The following is an 18,166-nucleotide window of genomic DNA, read 5'->3' as shown; positions in this document are numbered from 1 at the left end:
AGTACTACCGCATTACTAGCATCTTATGCTAAGCTGAGCAGAGGCCAGAAGAGCTCGCTCTATTCTATCCTGCCTCTCCTCTGCATGATCTCAACCCCCCCCACCCCCCCCCCCCCCCCCCCCCCCCCCCCCCCCCCCCCCCCCGCGTCAGCTTACTACAGTAGTATACTACTCCTGTTCCTGTACCACAGCTCGTGAGCCGTGACAGCAAAGGAACGCCCCGCTTTTCCGTACTTTACTTACCACGGCACCCGGCAGATGATTAGATTAGATTAGATTAGAGCGCCTTTGCGTCAAACCTATCCTATCCTAGTACTCCCTCCATTTGAAAATATAGTGCGCCCGCACTTCCCGAGGTCTAACTTTAACCATAAATTTAACTAACGAGACCAACTGCGGCGAGAGAAAAAATTATATAATTGAAAACTTTTTTCGAATATGAATTCACTGATATAATTTTGCTCCCGCCGCAATCGGTCTTGTTAGTTAAATTTACGGTCAAAGTTGAAACACGGGAATAGATGAAGCACTACGCTGTGGAATGGAGGGAGTACGTACTAGTAGTAGTTGCAAAGGCTAACGAACGGAGGGTGCGTGCGTGCAGGGGACGAGGAGAGAAAAGCGACTGTTTCCTTCCATGGAGAGCGAGGGCGCAAGGTAAAATAATGGCGGCTTTGCGCGGAGGGGGAGAGGGAGGGGGAATACGATCGGGCACTATGCTCCGCTCCTCGGGGCGCGCGGCTGCCGGGTCATGATCGGAAAGGCCGCAGCGGCGAGGACGGTTCCCTTTCCTTTTTTCTTCTACCTTTGGCCGTCCGTAATGTCGCCATTATTGCTCCGGCGGGGGTGGCCGGCATGCCCGCGGCTTTTGTGTCAGGTAAAGCCCACGGCGACGCGACCTCCGCGCCGGCCACGCGGCCGCTAATGAGGTGCCGCTGCGGTGTTTAGGGGGGACAGACCATGATGGTTGATTGGCCGTTAGTGTGTTAAGCAAGTTGTGGGGCGGGCACGTGATCATATGCCCGTGGCAGAGCGCCAGAGCGCTGCCTGCCGCTGCGTGCCAGGCGCACAGTGATACTCCTAGTTGGATTACTGCGGTGGCAGTAAGTTGTTGCACATTTCAAAGAAAATTTCCCGCGGCAGGCAGGCAGGAGGCATCGCCGTCGGCAGTGAGGGAAGGGAATCGCACGCCCGTTTACCTCATGGCCACCGGGCGGGCGGGGCGGGCGTCATCGTGGGGCCTCATGATGGCGACGCCACCTATTTCTGCTCGTCCCTTGTCCCCGCTGCCACTCCCCCCGCATGTTCCGACTCCTACACCGCCCGCCTTGTCCTCCACTGCGCCACCACCATCGCTATCCCGTTCCCGTTCCTGCCTGCCCGGCTTCGATCGATCACTCGGCGCGCACCATCACGACGCACGCCGCACGCGCCGCCCAGAGCTGTGCCTGCGCGTGAACTAAGCGGCCGTCGGTGCATGCGCGGGGATAGACATGGACACGCCGACGTCGTGGACGTGGGAGGAGGGCTCGCAGTCCGACTACGCCGACCTCGACGACGATGACATGCCCCTCGACCATCAGCCCGGCGGCGTGCTGCGGGCGCTGAACCTCCGCCGCGACGACGAGCACGACGACGACGCCGCCTCCGACGTGTCGTCCGAGTGCAGCGGGGAGCCCGGGAGCCCGTACGGGTCGCCGTACCCGCGCTGGCCGGTCTGCAAGCTGGCGGCGCGGATGCCGCCGCCGGCGCCGCTGCTGCAGAGGCTCGGCACGGAGGCGCGCCGCGGCGGCGCGCGTGACCGCAAGGCCGGTTGCACCGGTACGCACTTCTCTGCTGCTCTCTGTTCTTGGCTCCTGTCCATTGTAGGTATGCTAATGCGCTAATGTACTCGTGGGTGTGGGCTGGCAGAGTTGCAGCTGATGAAGGAGAGGTTCTCGAAGCTCCTGCTCGGGGAGGACATGTCCGGCGGCGGCAAGGGTGTCTCCACCGCCGCCGCCATCTCCAACGCCATCACCAACCTCTACGGTAAGCAATCAAGCACGCCCGTCCACGTTTGTTTGGAGGAGGTTAATTACCAAGAGAACAGAGGACGTCCCCTGATACTCTGATAGCATCCGCTGCTTCCTCTGCTCGCAGCGACCGTTTTCGGGAGCTGCCACAGGCTGGAGCCGCTGCCGGTGGAGAAGAAGTCGATGTGGCGGCGGGAGATGGACTGCCTGCTCTCCGTCTGCGACTACATCGTCGAGTTCTTCCCGTCCAAGGACATCCTGCCCGACGGCACGACCCGAGAGGTGAAGAATCGAAACATCACCACCATGGCTTCGAAACATACAACTTCCATGTCACTGATGACAAAGCATTCTGGTTCTGTCAGGTGATGGCGACCAGGCCGAGATCCGACATCTACGTCAACCTCCCGGCGCTCGAGAAGCTCGACGACATGCTGCTCGTAAGATCCGAGCCCATTTCCTCCTTCGCGCCTTCCAAGAATTTGCTGCTCACGTGGGCTTAATTTGATTTGATTGATGATGCGCGCGCAGGAGATCCTGGACGGCTTCCAGAAGACGGAATTCTGGTACCTCAACGACAAGGCGCACAAGGACAGCTGCGACGACTCGGCGCCCTGCCGTCCGGCGAGCCACCGCGGCGAGGAGCGGTGGTGGCTGCCGGTGCCGTGCGTCACCAAGTCCGGGCTCACGGAGCCGGCCCGGCGGGACCTGCGGCAGAAGCACGACTGCGCGAGCCAGATCCACAAGGCGGCCATGGCCATCAACAACGGCATCCTCGCCGAGATCAAGATCCCAGAATCGTACACGCAGACGCTTCCCAAGGTGGGTCAGGGTGGCAGCCTCAAACCTCCCGCCATGAAACTGAAACTTTTCTTTTAGTTTCCCGATCGCGATTCCTCTGACAAAGGTTGCTGGTACCCAAATGTGCAGTGCGGGCGGGCGAGCGTGGGCGACGCCATCTACCGGGGCATGTCGTTCCCGGGCAAGTTCTCGCCGGAGTACCTGCTGGACTGCCTGGAGCTGTCGTCGGAGCACGAGGCCCTGGAGGCGGCGGACCGCGTGGAGGCGGCGATGCACGTGTGGCGGCGCAAGGCGGGGCACGGCCACGCTCGGTCGCCGTGGGGCGCCGTCAAGGACCTCATGGAGTCGGACAAGAACGTGATGCTGGCGAGCCGGGCCGAGGACGCCCTGCTCTGCCTCAAGCACCGCTTCCCCGGCCTCTCCCAGACCACGCTCGACGCCAGCAAGATACAGCACAACAAGGTCGGCAACCATGATCACCACACCAAAGCTTTTCGATCTGATTACAGGCTTGAATTGTGAAAATTTGTGATGTGATGAATCTGTTCTTGTGGCGCAGGACGTCGGGCAGGCCGTGCTGGAGAGCTACTCCAGGGTGCTGGAGAGCCTGGCGTACACCATAGTGACATGTATAGACGACGTTCTTTTCGCCGACGAGTCGGCGAGGAAGATCGGATGATGATCATTCGTTCATCCTGCCCGAACCTGGACCTGGACCAGAAAACCAAAATGCTGGTCCATACACCCGTCCAACAATATGTACATTATGCCATAACATGTAGTGCTAGTACACTAATGGAAGATAGCAGCATGAGCACAGTAGGCTACTCCCCTAGCATAGCCATGCTTGGGGCTACATTCATTCCAATCCCATGGCCCTTCAGTTGCATTGCATTCTGTATCATGACAATGGATGCCAAAGAGTACAGTATCACTTGTCACTTGTGAATGTTCCTCTAGTATATGGATGGGCATGGGCCTCTCAAGTTGGCAGCTGACATGATTCACCAGAGTATGAACATATCATAAACAGGGAGAATTATATATCCTGCCCTTGAGGGAAATTATTCTTCAGACAGTTAAGGGAACAATCTATACACACCCAAACTCAATCTCCTATTCTCACACCTTTACAGCCAACAACATCAAGTGAGACGAAAAGCATAACCAAACAATTCCTAGTGTCTGGAACCACATTTATTCAAGATTATACAACTAACAGCACCGGGCTGTGAAAAAAAAACTGTTATTCGCTCCATCAAAAGGGGATTCAACCCTATCATGATGAACTGCCTAACTCTATAATCTTTTTGAGATCTCATCTATCATACTCACTTCACTTCTCCTTACCTCCTTATAACAGATCATTGCTGCATCCTCACCTTCTCTATAAAAGAAAACACTGCTGAATCTATAAAATCCTTTTCAGTTTTTTCCGATGTAACCTTTTTTCCCCCATACTACCAAAAGGCCGGGTTTGATCAGGTGTAACTTCATGGATGACTACAAAGATCTACAGTCTTAAAACCACAGGTCAAATACCATCTCCTCCAGTAAGTCGTCAAGCATACCATCCCACACATCAATAACAGCGTCTTCGGCATCGCACCGAAGGTCCATCCACGGTCCACTTTCCAAGTCTTTCAGCACCACCTCATCTAACGTTTTTGGAGTTTCAGTATCATCGACAAGGCAATCGATGCACTTAGCCACCTCTCTAACGAGTTCCATCCCCAGAGGTGCTGGCCTCACGTTTTTCTTCAGAAAAGCTACCCATGGGTCAGCGCCGAAGAAATCATCGCTTATCTTGAGAAGGACTTCCTCAACACAATCAAAAAGAAGAACCACATCGTCTGTCAGGCAGTATGACATTCCTATTTCAGCCAATACAGATGTCTCAAGCACTGACACATCCGTATACCACCTCTCCGAACAGCCCCCGGCCAGCGATTCTGACGCTTCTAGCACAGACTTAATGAAGGAAACCCTTTCATTTTTATCATAAAGAACAGGAGTCTGCAACGTCTCAGATGGAGTGTCAAGTTCTTCGAAAAGAACTCTTGAGCTAGGCATGGACAACTCATCTGCAAGCACACACAATTTTTTCTGTCATCAATCGATTGCAAAAGCAAAAAAAAAGGTGGAATTTCTTATTTTCACTCAAGTACCTTGCTTTCGAGTTTTATGGCTGGGACTGGTACTATTTGCCAAGGAAGGGTCCAGAACCGAGTGTGGACTCAGTTTCTCCTCTTTTTCATCAGCATTCTCGGGCAGGCAAGCAAATGTCAACATGGATGGCTTGGCTAATCGAACGACTGCTGATGGACTGCAATCGTCTTGTTCCTCAACGGGGTCCTCAGGAGAATGCACAGTAACTTCTGGTAACACATTCACAGGATGTGGTTCTTCGGAAGATAACTTCAGTAGAGGGGGAAAGTTTATTCATCAACTTTCTGTAGAAAAACAGCTCAACTTTGTATCCAAATTTCTAAGAGGTATGACTTACCTTTTCTGAATTTATTAGTTCAAATCTTTCACTTGAAGTTTCGGTCTCGGTAGAGAGTTGTAGGTTTTCCACTGTATCCTGCATGTTCTTAACATCTGCAAACAAATGGATGTGTATATTACATTACAACAACAAAAAACTAAAGCTGAAGAGAAGGGATCTTACACTTTATAATACATGAGCAACGTACCTTCATCAATTAGCTCCTGAGAAATAGTGTGCTCCTCCAATACATGGTTGCCATGATCTGTCCTGAGTTCATTCAACTCTTTACTAGCTGATGAAGAGCTTGCATTGGTCGATTCTGTCTCCTGGTCTTCGTTTGGTGGGCTAAATTTTGCTGAACTATCATCTTGCTCAATTATTTGTGAACTTGAGTCTGTAGCTTCCTGAGATATACTAATGCCCTCCTCTGGAGGGGAATGACTGGGAGAAAATGCCTCATCCTCCGGATGTGAAATTAATCTCCTAATGGATTCTGATTTATGTAGAGTCTGAGAAATGTCTTCATCTTGATTGTCTAGCTTCTCAATGAGATGCTTCCTAGCCTTTTCATAGGAAAAAGAGCCGACACCATGAGTGGCATCATTCCCCATGCCAATTCCACTATCTCTAAAGTTTGTTTTCTTGTCAACAACAATGGATGGTTCCTTAGCTATCTCACAGTCAGAAGAATCTGTACTTTCTGAACTTATCGACATACTTTCGACAGCAAACTGCTTGGGTGGATCAGCATTGTGGAAAGTACTACTACTCATGGTGGCAAGCTTTAGCCTCCTTCTAAGCTCTCTAAGAGAGAAATGGTGAGGAGCTTTGCCACTTTCAACCTGACCTGGCATATTATTATGATTTGATAGTGGTGAAGAAGTTACACTACTTGAGATAAGGCTACCCTGACTTCTTGCAGGACTTGGCTTCAAGATTACTATTGTGCTAAGGCCACGGGAAGTGTCATTTAGCTGTGATGGTTTCCTCATGACTAACTTATCCTCTTGCAAGAAAGAATTATACTTTCTTTGCACTTTACTTGGTGAAACCTCCGACTGCTCTATGCCGTTAGTCGCAACTTGCAACTTATTTACTTCATCAGATTCCGTGGGTTCTAACTTGGGACCTCCTAGGGATGTATAGAGGTTTTGGAGGCACTGTAACAATCTAGAGCTCGGGTCTCGCAGAAGCATCAGAAACAACTCTTTGTTTGAGCTCAGCAGCTGCAGTGCATCAACCAATTCTTTGGACCTAGCTTCGCCGCTGCTGGTTCTGTAGTCTGCATTCGCTGATTGATGGCTTATTACCGCTTCGGCCACATCTTCTAGTGCTTTCTGAATAACACAGGGTATCCGACTGGTATGTGCACCAGCATCAGCATTGTTCTCTTGGTCAACTGAATAAGAAATGTTACCAGATTTAACAGAATCGCTACTGTCTTGACTTCCATTGTGACTTCTGTAAATTTCCATGAGACTCGCAGCCAAGTTTAGGTCAATCTCAGATCCTTCAGGCAGATTCACAGACTTAACATCACTAGAGAATATCCCCAGCGTATTTCTTTCTGTTTGCTTCAAGGGCTGTGTGCCACTGGCCATCTCTTCTTCCATCAGTGCTCTAATACTTGGCCTGCCGGCATAAATTGTTTCAGCCCCATGGTCTCTGTCATTCTGAGAAAAGGCAATTGATTGTATTCGCAGTTATTTTCAAAATGTTATAAATACTTCTGACCATGTTAAACTCCAACATACCGCATATAACTAAAAATGATTGCATCTATTTTGTGCGCTAATAAATTTGATATCACATAGTACTCTGCCATACCTAAAATATTCATACATAAGTGTCTTCAAAAGCTTAAAGAAGTTCCAAAATTACCACATTTTGAGGTTTATAGCGCTATTTTGTGCTCCCTCCGTCCCAAAATGAGTGTAATCAAGAACTAAAGCCACGACACTTATTTTGGGACAGAGAGAGTACTTCCTATGTGAAAAACTGGAAAATAATACGTAGTTTTCAGTTGATTCAAAACTTACATCTGCAGCCGTGATTCTATTGTAATCTTCAGAACCTTTTAGACCCCTTTTAACTGCACAAAGCACACAGTTTATTTTTAGCAAATTCATGGACCAGATAATACATCAACTCATACTAGTATAGTGCAGATAAGGAATGTCACTGAGTTCCTCACCTGAATATGTGTTGATCCTCCGGCTCCCATCTGAAAGATATTTTTGACCGCGGCGGAAGTCGAACATGCGGATCAGCCCCGACATACAACCTACCTGAACCTTCTCGTTCCGCTGCTTGTAACTTTTGTTTGCCATGTTGGGGGACAACATGGCCAAACGGTGTTATCTTGTAAGCACCCTCTTCAGGGGAGTTAACCTGAATGCATAAAGCACACGCGTAAACCGAAAGTTGTGTGAACACTGAACAGCACAAAATTAGGAATATATAATGGCAACCAAAGCTTCCCTTTTTCCACTCTCCCAATTCCCAACAACTCACTCTCTCAAAAAGAAAAAAAGTCCCAACAGCTCAGATTTTCAAAGTATGTTCCAATTAGTGAATGGTGGCATAACTAACTACATAAACAAATACAGCGCACCAAATAAATGAATGAGAAATGGTACAAAGACCCAAAAGACAAAGACCATATCAAAAAGAGGCAAGGATCACATTGCACCTACCGGATGCAAATGTCGGCTTCAACGTGGTTAGAGTTACAGGTTTCCGTGTTTAGTATTGTTTTCTTCAGTGAGCTTAACCGTGTCACAAGAACTTGAAAGAACCAAAGGAGCAAAATTTGACACGCGAAGCTCTTCGGAGTATTGAAAAGGCAAACATGCCACATATTTGGTAAAAAAAAGTAGAGAGAGAAGTTTTCCGGGGTATCCGAAAGGTAAATAAGAAGAACAGATTAACTGAAACTGGAGAGGCAGAAGTATTTTGGGGTATCGAAAAGGCAAACTGGTGAACTCTGAAGATTTCAACTCAGTCCCCCCTCATTCAGTGATAACGAAAGGAAGGGTTGTCATGTTGGACTAATTATCTCCCAAAGCATACGAAGAACCGCTGCTAGCTGGCCGAAATGCCCGTTCTATAAAAACAATATAGTACCACCAAAATGGACTTTGCCTTTGCGTCATTGATTAAAAAACAGAGCACCGACGGAGCACTACAACAAGCTGAAAGTTGTGTTTGTATTGGGCCAAGTTAATCAGACTGTCTAGCCAGATGTTGAAAAATCAAGATCAAGATTGGTTAATTTACCTGTTTACCGGCGAGTATTGATCACAGAACCCACCAGGTGACGACCCGGTTGTCGCCCTGACCACTGTTCTTGGAGAACGGCCTGCTGAATCGTCTGAATCGCCTTGTGTTCCGCCTCTGTAAACTCGGCACCAATATTTAGAGATTAACTCAGAATCCGACCTCTGGGCTTTCAACGATGAAGAAACCAACTGAAGATGGGCGGAGACAGATTGGAATGATCTTCTGACGGAGCAGGAAACCCTCCTTGTTATTGCCGTGCCTCCTCGAGAAACTTGGCACGCCGGAGAGGAATACCTCGGAAGGATGGCCCCCGCCCCAGGCTTGGAATCCACGTCCAGAATCGAGAAACTTGGCACGCCGGAGAGGAATACCTCGGAAGGATCTACACACGCCGAAGGAAGGAGGAGGGCGAGGCAAACATGCAGGCCACGCCTCCGGCGGAGTCTCAGTCCTTCTCCTTCGGCCTCCGGCGATTCAGAATCTCACAGGCAGGAAAGACCCGAGCGCCCGAACAATATCTGATTGATCCTCCGTTTCTTGGCAGCGGGCCGGCGAAACACGCCGACGGCGGCGCCGGGATCGAATTAATTCCCCGGGCCTTCAGAGATGGAAGGAAACAACCCGAATGCGGATGGACAGATACTCACAGCCCCTTCCTTTTTCTTCACAGGACCGTGTGGGAAATTAGTTGCCTTTTTCTGATGATGGTGATCCTTCTTTCCCCCTCTGTGCCCCTCAGCAAACAGAGCCGTCCGTGGCCATGGGGGCGCATGCACGGCTCCTCCTTAGCAATCGGCAGGCTTCTTGGGACGTGGAACCCCTTGCCCTCACTGCCTACTCTGCTCTCCTACCACCATCGCTCTCTCTTCTCTCTCTCTCTGTCTCTCTGATGACGACGGAGGGGCAGCGGATTAAAAGAGGGGGGTTTGGATTTGATATATGCCTCAGTTTTGGTATGTCCCTCGTGTCCCTCTTTTTGTACTACTCCCTCCGTCACGGTTTAGTAGGCACGCTTGCAAATTTTTTGGGACCTAGATGGTTATCTATTGATTGTGAGATGGGCTAAGAAATAGTATTCACACTACGCATGCATATAGAAATAGTATATCGGAGTACTAATTAGCTACTAGAAATAAATGCAATGCGCCCTAAACCTTGTCTATTATGGAAACGCACGCAAATTTAACTGTGCCTTCTAAACTATGATGGAGGGAGTACGTCAATAGCTGCTCCATCAAGCTCAACACGTACACCCCTGAACATGACACTATATACTACTTCCTCCGTTCTGATTTACTCGTCATGGGTTTAGTTCAAAATCGGAACGAAGGGAGTACTAGATTGGACAATAGACATGAAGTGGTAAAACATCATCATCATCATCATTATAATACATATTATTATAATTTATGATTGTTAAGTCCATTTGTGTTTCTATATAAGAATAGCTACCGTGCAAAACATATTCATAATGTCACATCTAAACAAGCATGACCAAAGTTTCCCCGAATGAGAAGTGGGGGAATTAAAAGGTTTTGAGAGGCTAGCAGGACAAGTTGATAGCTAACCAATTGGTAGATAATTATTATTTTTTGGCTTGCCTGCATACTGGCATAAATCTTGACACATACACCCCTGAACATGACACTATATACTACTTCCTCCGTTCTGATTTACTCGTCATGGGTTTAGTTCAAAATCGGAACGAAGGGAGTACTAGATTGGACAATAGACATGAAGTGGTAAAACATCATCATCATCATCATTATAATACATATTATTATAATTTATGATTGTTAAGTCCATTTGTGTTTCTATATAAGAATAGCTACCGTGCAAAACATATTCATAATGTCACATCTAAACAAGCATGACCAAAGTTTCCCCGAATGAGAAGTGGGGGAATTAAAAGGTTTTGAGAGGCTAGCAGGACAAGTTGATAGCTAACCAATTGGTAGATAATTATTATTTTTTGGCTTGCCTGCATACTGGCCGATAATCTTTGGCACCAAACCATCAGTTTCTAAAAGCGCAATGCATTAAAACACTTTCTAAACATGAAGCCCGGATGGCTCGACGTCCTAATAAATAACGCGCTACCGATAAGTGGGGTGCTTTACAGCTGAATGACACTGTGGTTGTCGACAGGTGATGCCTTGTCATTTTTTTCATTGTCGCCTTGCAAGCATATGGGGTTACTTCACTAGAAGCCAAGCGATGAGGATGTCGGGGCGATGAGGGGAGGGAAACCTCGTATGCTCCTTGTAGATGATGGGTTTTATTCACCATTACTTGTCACTTCCAATTGCTGTTAGAGCTTTTCTCAATCTTCGTACACAATCTTTTAGTACTTTGCATGAAGTTTACATAAAACGTAGAAAGGAACATGGAGTAAGCAGGGCGAATTACTTGTGCAAAGTATTGAGTTTTATATATGCGCTCACTGTTTGTGGTCATGTTTTCCTTTTGGGTGTGTCGAGTATGCTTGTGCACATTTCCAAACAACCCCTCTCCTTGGAGCACCGAGCATTCAACATGAACCACGGGAGGGAGCCTGACTGTGCAACCTTTGTGACAAGAGATGGTTTTTTTTTTGCCGTGACAAGTTGAATTCAAATGTCAAATTTCATCTTCTAATTCAGACTAACTGCAGCTTTCACTAGCTCATTTGAGTGAAAAATGATTACTAGAGTGCACAATGATTGGAATATACAACTATTCTACCTTAATTAACCGGAGTTACATTCAAAGAAAAGTCTTAATTACGATGAATTATTTAGGACAAAAAAATTAAATTTATCACTAATCTATCTGGTTTTTTCTTGCAAGTAGTATCTCTCTGACTTCCTGGTTAATTAACCAATCCATGTTGGTTTTGTCTGTCCAGAAAAGGGATTATTTAGCACAATAAATAAGTTTCAGAAACGATTACGATACAACCATTATGTTTCAATTAATTAGAATTCTCTCCAGTTTAAGAAGAAAAAGCCTTACGCTGAATTATTCATGATAATGTATAAATTTACCCTCAATCTCTCCAGCCTTTTCATGCAAAGCAATATCTCTCTCATTGAATATATACTTTTTGGTTGGTTTCCTCAATAGCTCTGACCAATATTTTCAGGCGAATGGGAACAACCTGAAGGTTGCATTCATAATTTCCTCTGTGAGCGCCACAGCGGCAGCAGGTGTCATCATCCGATTCTTAATTCCGAGGATGTGACAAACCAACTAGAATAAGATTCGCCGGAAACCAGTTGGATTAGCATGGGATATAAGAAGAAGCGTCTAACTAAAGCATCCCGGCATCACCCGTTTCTTTTCCTTGATTCTTTTTCCATGTCAAAAAACATGTCTTAGTATCAGAGTAGTATGTCATTTCGTACACCTCGTATTGTACACAGTTTCTTTACTTTCGCCTGTGTACACGCGGCCGGAAACAGTGGGCCTCCTCGTATACATACTGTATAGTACGGTACAGAGAGGCGTACGTACGTGGCTGGTCTGGATGGCTCTACACGACCGTAACAAACATGCGTGTGTACTTCTGCCGGCAGTCGTACGTCGGGTTAGCGCGATGGAAGGAAGGTCGGGGCGTACGTGGACCGCGACCCGGTCCGACGGCGGTGGATGCATGCAGTGCAGCATGGAGGCGTTGGCGGAGGGGTCGCTGTCGCGCGTGTCGGCCGGTGGGCTTTGCAAGCGACCGTGCATCATGTATGCGTACGCCGCGCTGGGCGACCGGCCGGTATTTTATTCCGGCGACATCTCAACCTTCCCCTCCTTCCTCGAGCCCTCCCTCAGAGCTGCCCCGAGTTGCTTTTCCGCTTTACAAACGTACGTCATCGACCGCCGGGACGACGGCGAGGTTCGTCGGCCGTTCTTCAGCGGATGCATCAGGCGCAGGCAGCACCGTGCACCGGTGCAAGTACGCGAGCCGTCGACAGGAGGCTCCGCTTTCTCCGCGCGCGCGCACGCTCGGCCGGCACGCGTCTGCGACAGTGCGCGTGGCATCCGCACGGCGACGCCGACCGCTGTCCGCCGCTAGGTGGGCGATCGATTCCATTTCCATCACGTACGCGTCGACCCTGGGCTGGCTAATCAGTCGGCCTCGTCGCGAAGAAAAAGGGTGGCGATTTGGATATATCATTCCTGTTCCATCGGTCAGTCGCCTAACAGCCCGGGGTTTTGTTGCCAAGCGTACTTATGTTCGACGCCAACGCCTCACCCGCCGTTCATCTTTTGTCCCCGTTCAGCTGTCCGCGCGTCAGACCAAGAACTAAAACTGGTCGTTACGGCGTCCTAGTCCAAACCCAACCCCATGCAAGATGCAACTGCCCATCGATCTCGATCTCTTCTCCACAGCTCTAAAGTACAAAGGAACACAAGCATCTCTGTCTTGCGTGCTCTGATGCAACCCCCCTCTGTCCCTTTTTTGTTTGTTTTCTTTCAGGGATGGTCTGATGTATCCTTCACTCCTTCCTTGCCACCAGTTTTGACAGAGAATGGTCAGTTTGGTAGAGTACAAGTATTTATTGATCCAGTTCTATTATCAAAGTTCGCCGGAAATACACAGCATCTTAAACATAATAAATATTACATCGAGATTCTAAGACCACCGAAAGACCACTACCATCGCCGGAATGAGCCGCCAACGCGTTGCTATCACCGTTCCTCCACCCGAGCCGGACCAGCACCCTGAAGCGGCAGTCGTCGCTGTTGAAATATTGAATAGATCTGAAGCACCTGACGTCAAATCTCGTCACATGACGAGAAACCCTAACCTCACCGCCCCAAGGAGACGGCATGAATCTACGGGAGAGCTCCGTCGACTATGTCTAGATGGACGAACTTGAGTTGGATTGAACTCCGGAATAAAAACTCAAAGGAGAAGCCCCGCCATCCGCCTGAGCGCCACACCTGCAAGGATTAAAAACTCTAACCTAAACTACTAACCGAAGCGACATGCAAAGGGAAGACGAATCTATGGGCTTGCCGGTGAAGCCTAAAGAGGAGAGTTTGCCCTAGCCGCAAAGGAATAGGGCGTGGTGGGCTGGGAGGAGCTTGGTGTGTAGCAGCAGCATCCTTTTTGCCATGCGTGAAAGTATTTTTCTAAAGCTATATGAGCGGTAACAATAGATATATTCTCTCCCTTTTGACCCACAAAGGTAAGAGAGAGATGGTCTACTAATCATAGACTTTTAACTAGTAGTAGAGGGATGGATATGTCACATGTGTAGCTAGCTGCAGGTGCTGTAGCAAATTTAAGGTTTTCAGATCAGCAACAGTGCATCTGTGCATGGCACGGCGTGTGCTGTTGCGCCGAGGAAGAGGAGACCAGGCGAGACGAACCCCAAACCGTAAATGAGATGCAGGGGCCAGGGAGCCATTATTGGCAAAAACTGTTGCCACCTGACCAATATAATTATGCACTGTGCTAATAGCACACCCCATTGTCCAGATAAGTTGGCCTCAATACATATCAGACATAAAGGAGACACTAGTAATGAACCCAGTTGGTGCAACAAATAATTATGTGTCATGGGTGTACGGTAGAGTTATATACACTCAAAGTGTAATCAGTCCTCCTGGGAAACAGAATGACAAAAAACAACAGCTATTTATTCATTATTATTAATCTTTTGATCCAGCTTGATGCTATCTTGTGTGTGTACCTCTTGCTATCTTCACAGGGAAATTGCTCTATTCTACGTTCTGGAAAAGTTGCTGACACAGAGTCAAGTGATTTTGCATTGTTTTCATGCCGAGGAGCTCGTAGAGACCATCCAGATGATAAAGCTGCTAATTCAATTGCACACTCCATCCCATACTGTCCTCTGCAAGGCCTTTCTGGATAGCTGTGAGTGCCGAATACAGTTGCTGGGACACCGCTCCGACCTTCCCGCCCCCATACTCCACTCTGCAAACGAACGAGAGTCGATTGATTTCAATACAGGAATGGTAATCAATTGATGACGTGGCTGGCAGATCCCATAAGTTTTCCAATATTGCCCCAACTGGCAATTGCAGATTTTGTATGAACAATCAATGAAAGAAGATAATAAACCCTGCCTATCCTGGTACAATCATAGGCTTTGCAGAGCCAGGCCCCAACAATTCAGTGGAGCTGGTACAATCATAGAGCAAACATGAAATGCTGCTGCTACTGCTAGGCACTTAACTCATAGTTAGAGATGCAATACGTCTGATTGCCTAATTTCGTAAGCTTATAAACCCTGCCTATCCTGCCTAGATTTGGTAGTCTCATTAATCAAATACTCCCTGCTGTCATAATAAGTAATTTGAACTAAGAGCACCGACACTTATTATGGAACGAAGGGGGTATGTAAATGGATACCAGTAGAAAAATAATTACTTCAAGGCTATATGGTATTTACCTTCTTCCGTGGTACACTATGGAACCAACAGGTGATAGTACAACGGCAGTCCCTGTACAGAAGACTTCATCCGCGTCAAGCAACTCATCTATCGCAATAAGGCGCTCTTCGACCTGAAAATAAAAAAGCTAGAATGTTAAATGAAAAGATCGTATCATATCTCATATTGTTGCTCCATAGATGATCCAGGCTGAAGATGAACATCCCTGTTTGAGTTACCTGGATTCCAAGATTTCGGGCAATTTCAATTATACTTCTTCTTGTGATTCCAGGAAGAATTGTTCCCGTTAATAGTGGAGTAGAAATAACATTATCCTGTCAGGAAAAATTCAATGATCACATTCCTATCAAAATCTAGTAATAAGAAAATAGTGCCAATACAACATATACAGTTTGGAGCAGTCATGGAATTAAGTAAATATCCTGGCTACTAGCATGCTAATCAGGTGATGATATTCTGCATCTGCGCCTTGTTCAGTTCTTTCAATAGACTACGCAGATGCCCCGAGACATTATTGTCAGCGAAATCATAGGCACTAATACTCAAACTACTCTACACTGTTGTTTTCATATCCACTTGCAAAGGAAGCCAAATGGAACAAAGTACAGTACACATACCTTCACCATGAATATATTACAGGAAGAAACTTCCTCCACAAACTTCTTATGCACAGGATCCAAGTAAAGAACATCAGAATGACCTTTCGCCTTGGCTCTTCTCTGAGCACTAACAACCTGCATACAGGGATTCAACAAAAGTGCAAAGCATCAGGAACCACATAACAATATGGTAATGTTATTCCTGATCTTATCAAACCAGAGAGATCAAGATAAGCATTTATATACACCAAATTTTGAGGAAAGCTACCACTATCCTATGCAAAATTAGAGCTGAGATGCACTTAGCAGCACAACAGTAGCATGCAAGTTGAGGGTAACTGCAAAATATTGGAAGACAAACTCATATTCAGAGAACCAGGGAGTAAAGATGTACAGAAGGTAATCATGGATCAGATGAATAATATCACACTTATTACAGAGCAAGGTGTGTTACCGAAGCATAATTTCCAATTGTCTTAATATCACCAGTTCCACCAGGTGCAGCGCGGTGATATTCTTCCTCAGTCAATAAGCTAATAGGAGACAGGCCATCCTGAAAGTAAATAAGACATTGAAATATTACTGTTGGAACCATAAAAAATGGATATATGAAACTGAAAAGAAGCCAAATTCACCAACCTTGAAATAGTGACCAACTGGGCAAACATACACGACAAATGTATACTCCGGAGCAGGTGCTACACCTAGCATAGCTCCACTTCCAATCAGCAGCGGCCTGATATATAAAGAACCTTTGCCAGTGGGGGGTACCTACAATCTCATGAAGCACATAACCCATGAGAAAGGAGATATGCATCACATGTCACTGTTCAAGGAAATATGTACTTACCCAACGCTTGTTTGCCAATATAGTTTGCTTGACACCTGATAGGAACTGCTCAACGCTTGGTGCAGGCATGCATAGCCGATCTGCACCTATCCTCATCCGCAACGCGTTTTCCTCAGGGCGAAAAACAATTACTGAACCATCCTCCTTTCTGTGTGCTCTAAGACCTTCGAGCAATCCCTGCACGTTTTATAACCATGTTAGAGCATATCCAACGAAAATGGAGCAAACGAAAGCAGCCTACATATCTGAAATCAACAAGGATATTAATTACACAGCACTGTTCATCAATCATGTGGTGATTCTTCAAGGCAGAACAGGGAGGTAAACAAACCTGGCCATAATTTAAAACTGCAGCAGCGGGGTTCATCTCAATTGGCCCATACGGAACCAATTCACCCTTGGTAAACACCCCATCTGACGAACATTTCATTATATACATAAAGTCTGTCGGGACCAATTGAAATCCAAGAGCCTCCCAGTCGAAGTCGACCAGGTCCGGAGTTCCTGTGCTGGAACATGCAGCTCACATGAACAAACAATAATTCGGCAAAACAGGAAAAATGCCCATCATGGGACAGCCAGAACGCAGAAGGGAACCAAGCTTATTAGCAGCTTCTAAATGCAAAGGCACACTGATGCAGTGATAGTACTACACCGATTTCTTCTAGTTTATTTACCTCCTTGTGGCTATTAAACCCTTTGACATGATCAGTTTTGGATTGTAGCAATCTTTCCTTCTTCGTTTAACTAAATAGTGGATTGTAACAATGTTTTCCTTCACTAGGTCATCAATTGTGCATAACTATGTTATAATGTAGGACAAATGGGCGGACAATAGCAACACCGCAATGCGCGAATGAATCCCCATTCTTCATAATCAATCTACAATTTTTGACTATGTTCTTGTTCTGCCAGGAACAGCAGGCAGGCCTAGTGGCTGGCGTAAACGAAAACGAAAGTGCAGCAGCGCGGAGCGCCGGGTCAAGTTGCCGTACTTGTATGACGCCGTCATCAGGGCGGAACACGGGCTGCTCCTTGCCGCAGTGCCTCGCCTGGAGACGGAGACGGCGCTGCCGGCGAATCGCTTCTGAATCTGCAGACAGCCACACTTTTTATTAGGTGTTTGATGGTTTTCCCCATAGTTGGGGACAGTACGACTTAACCGATCGCCGTGCTGCAGCAGAAAGTCGCAGATGAAAATTCGTACGGGTTGTGAGGGCAGGCGCGGATGCGGCCTGGGGCTGGGGGAGACCGCCGTGCCGCGCGGAGAAGCGGAAGCGCGGGACACCGGGGCGCGGAGGCGGAGCTCCATATTTGTATGACTCGCCGGGGCAGGGGATCGGCGGTGGGTGGGGGTAGGTTGGTTGGCTACTCGGCACGGCTGGGGAGATCAGGAGAAGGAGTCGCGGGGTGGCGGCTGCGGAACGCACGAACGGCAAGCGTGCCGGCGGGCTTGTTGACATTGGTTCGCCCGCCGGGTAGCGAAGTGGGTCGAGCCCTGTCAGTGCGGGTGCGGAGGCCGGAGGCGGCGGGGCTGACAGGGATTTGGCCATTTAGGTCCACCGGTCAGCGAGGCAGAAGCGTCTTTAGATCGGGTCTCAGGTAGGGGTAAAGCGGTCGTACTTCTCTTGCGTAAATGATAGTTTAACGAAAATGGTACTAAATCCCGAATGTTCGGATTTGACCATGGCAATTCTAGTGACTCAAAGATGTCAACGCACGACAATTTTCT

General features: G+C 47.7%; 3 protein-coding genes across 4 annotated transcripts; 1 reads left to right on the top strand and 2 right to left on the bottom strand.

Annotated features, from left to right (window-relative positions):
* Window positions 1-1,216: 1,216 nt before the first annotated feature.
* Window positions 1,217-3,790, top strand: LOC125539364 (rop guanine nucleotide exchange factor 3-like). Its single transcript, XM_048702809.1, has 7 exons — window positions 1,217-1,821; window positions 1,912-2,028; window positions 2,140-2,294; window positions 2,378-2,452; window positions 2,544-2,834; window positions 2,943-3,275; window positions 3,373-3,790. Exons 1-7 carry the CDS (start codon window positions 1,494-1,496, stop codon window positions 3,490-3,492), a joined length of 1,419 nt encoding a protein of 472 aa, XP_048558766.1. The 5' UTR covers window positions 1,217-1,493; the 3' UTR covers window positions 3,493-3,790.
* A 44-nt stretch (window positions 3,791-3,834) lies between these two features.
* LOC125539363 lies at window positions 3,835-9,509 on the bottom strand. Of its 2 annotated transcripts, XM_048702807.1 has the most exons (7): window positions 8,584-9,509; window positions 7,499-7,695; window positions 7,344-7,396; window positions 5,510-6,977; window positions 5,320-5,414; window positions 4,982-5,231; window positions 3,835-4,897 (listed from the first exon to the last, which is right to left on the bottom strand). In XM_048702807.1, the coding sequence occupies exons 2-7, from the start codon at window positions 7,647-7,649 to the stop codon at window positions 4,335-4,337; spliced, it is 2,580 nt and encodes an 859-aa protein (XP_048558764.1). In that variant the 5' UTR covers window positions 7,650-7,695; window positions 8,584-9,509; the 3' UTR covers window positions 3,835-4,334. The 2 variants fall into 2 exon arrangements, with proteins under 2 accessions (XP_048558764.1, XP_048558765.1); XM_048702808.1 differs by lacking the exon at window positions 8,584-9,509 and having other exon boundaries at window positions 5,510-6,936; window positions 7,499-7,572.
* A 4,584-nt stretch (window positions 9,510-14,093) lies between these two features.
* On the bottom strand, window positions 14,094-17,963 carry LOC125539362 (branched-chain amino acid aminotransferase 2, chloroplastic-like). The gene is made up of 10 exons (XM_048702806.1): window positions 17,642-17,963; window positions 17,430-17,527; window positions 16,766-16,943; window positions 16,435-16,611; window positions 16,224-16,355; window positions 16,039-16,137; window positions 15,603-15,719; window positions 15,204-15,299; window positions 14,985-15,097; window positions 14,094-14,506 (listed from the first exon to the last, which is right to left on the bottom strand). Exons 1-10 carry the CDS (start codon window positions 17,744-17,746, stop codon window positions 14,389-14,391), a joined length of 1,233 nt encoding a protein of 410 aa, XP_048558763.1. The 5' UTR covers window positions 17,747-17,963; the 3' UTR covers window positions 14,094-14,388.
* Between the last annotated feature and the right edge of the window lie 203 nt (window positions 17,964-18,166).

This window comes from Triticum urartu, chromosome 2 (assembly GCF_003073215.2).
Source record: "Triticum urartu cultivar G1812 chromosome 2, Tu2.1, whole genome shotgun sequence".
NCBI classification, from domain to species: Eukaryota; Viridiplantae; Streptophyta; class Magnoliopsida; order Poales; family Poaceae; genus Triticum; species Triticum urartu.
This window is presented reverse-complemented; position numbering and strand designations above follow the sequence as displayed.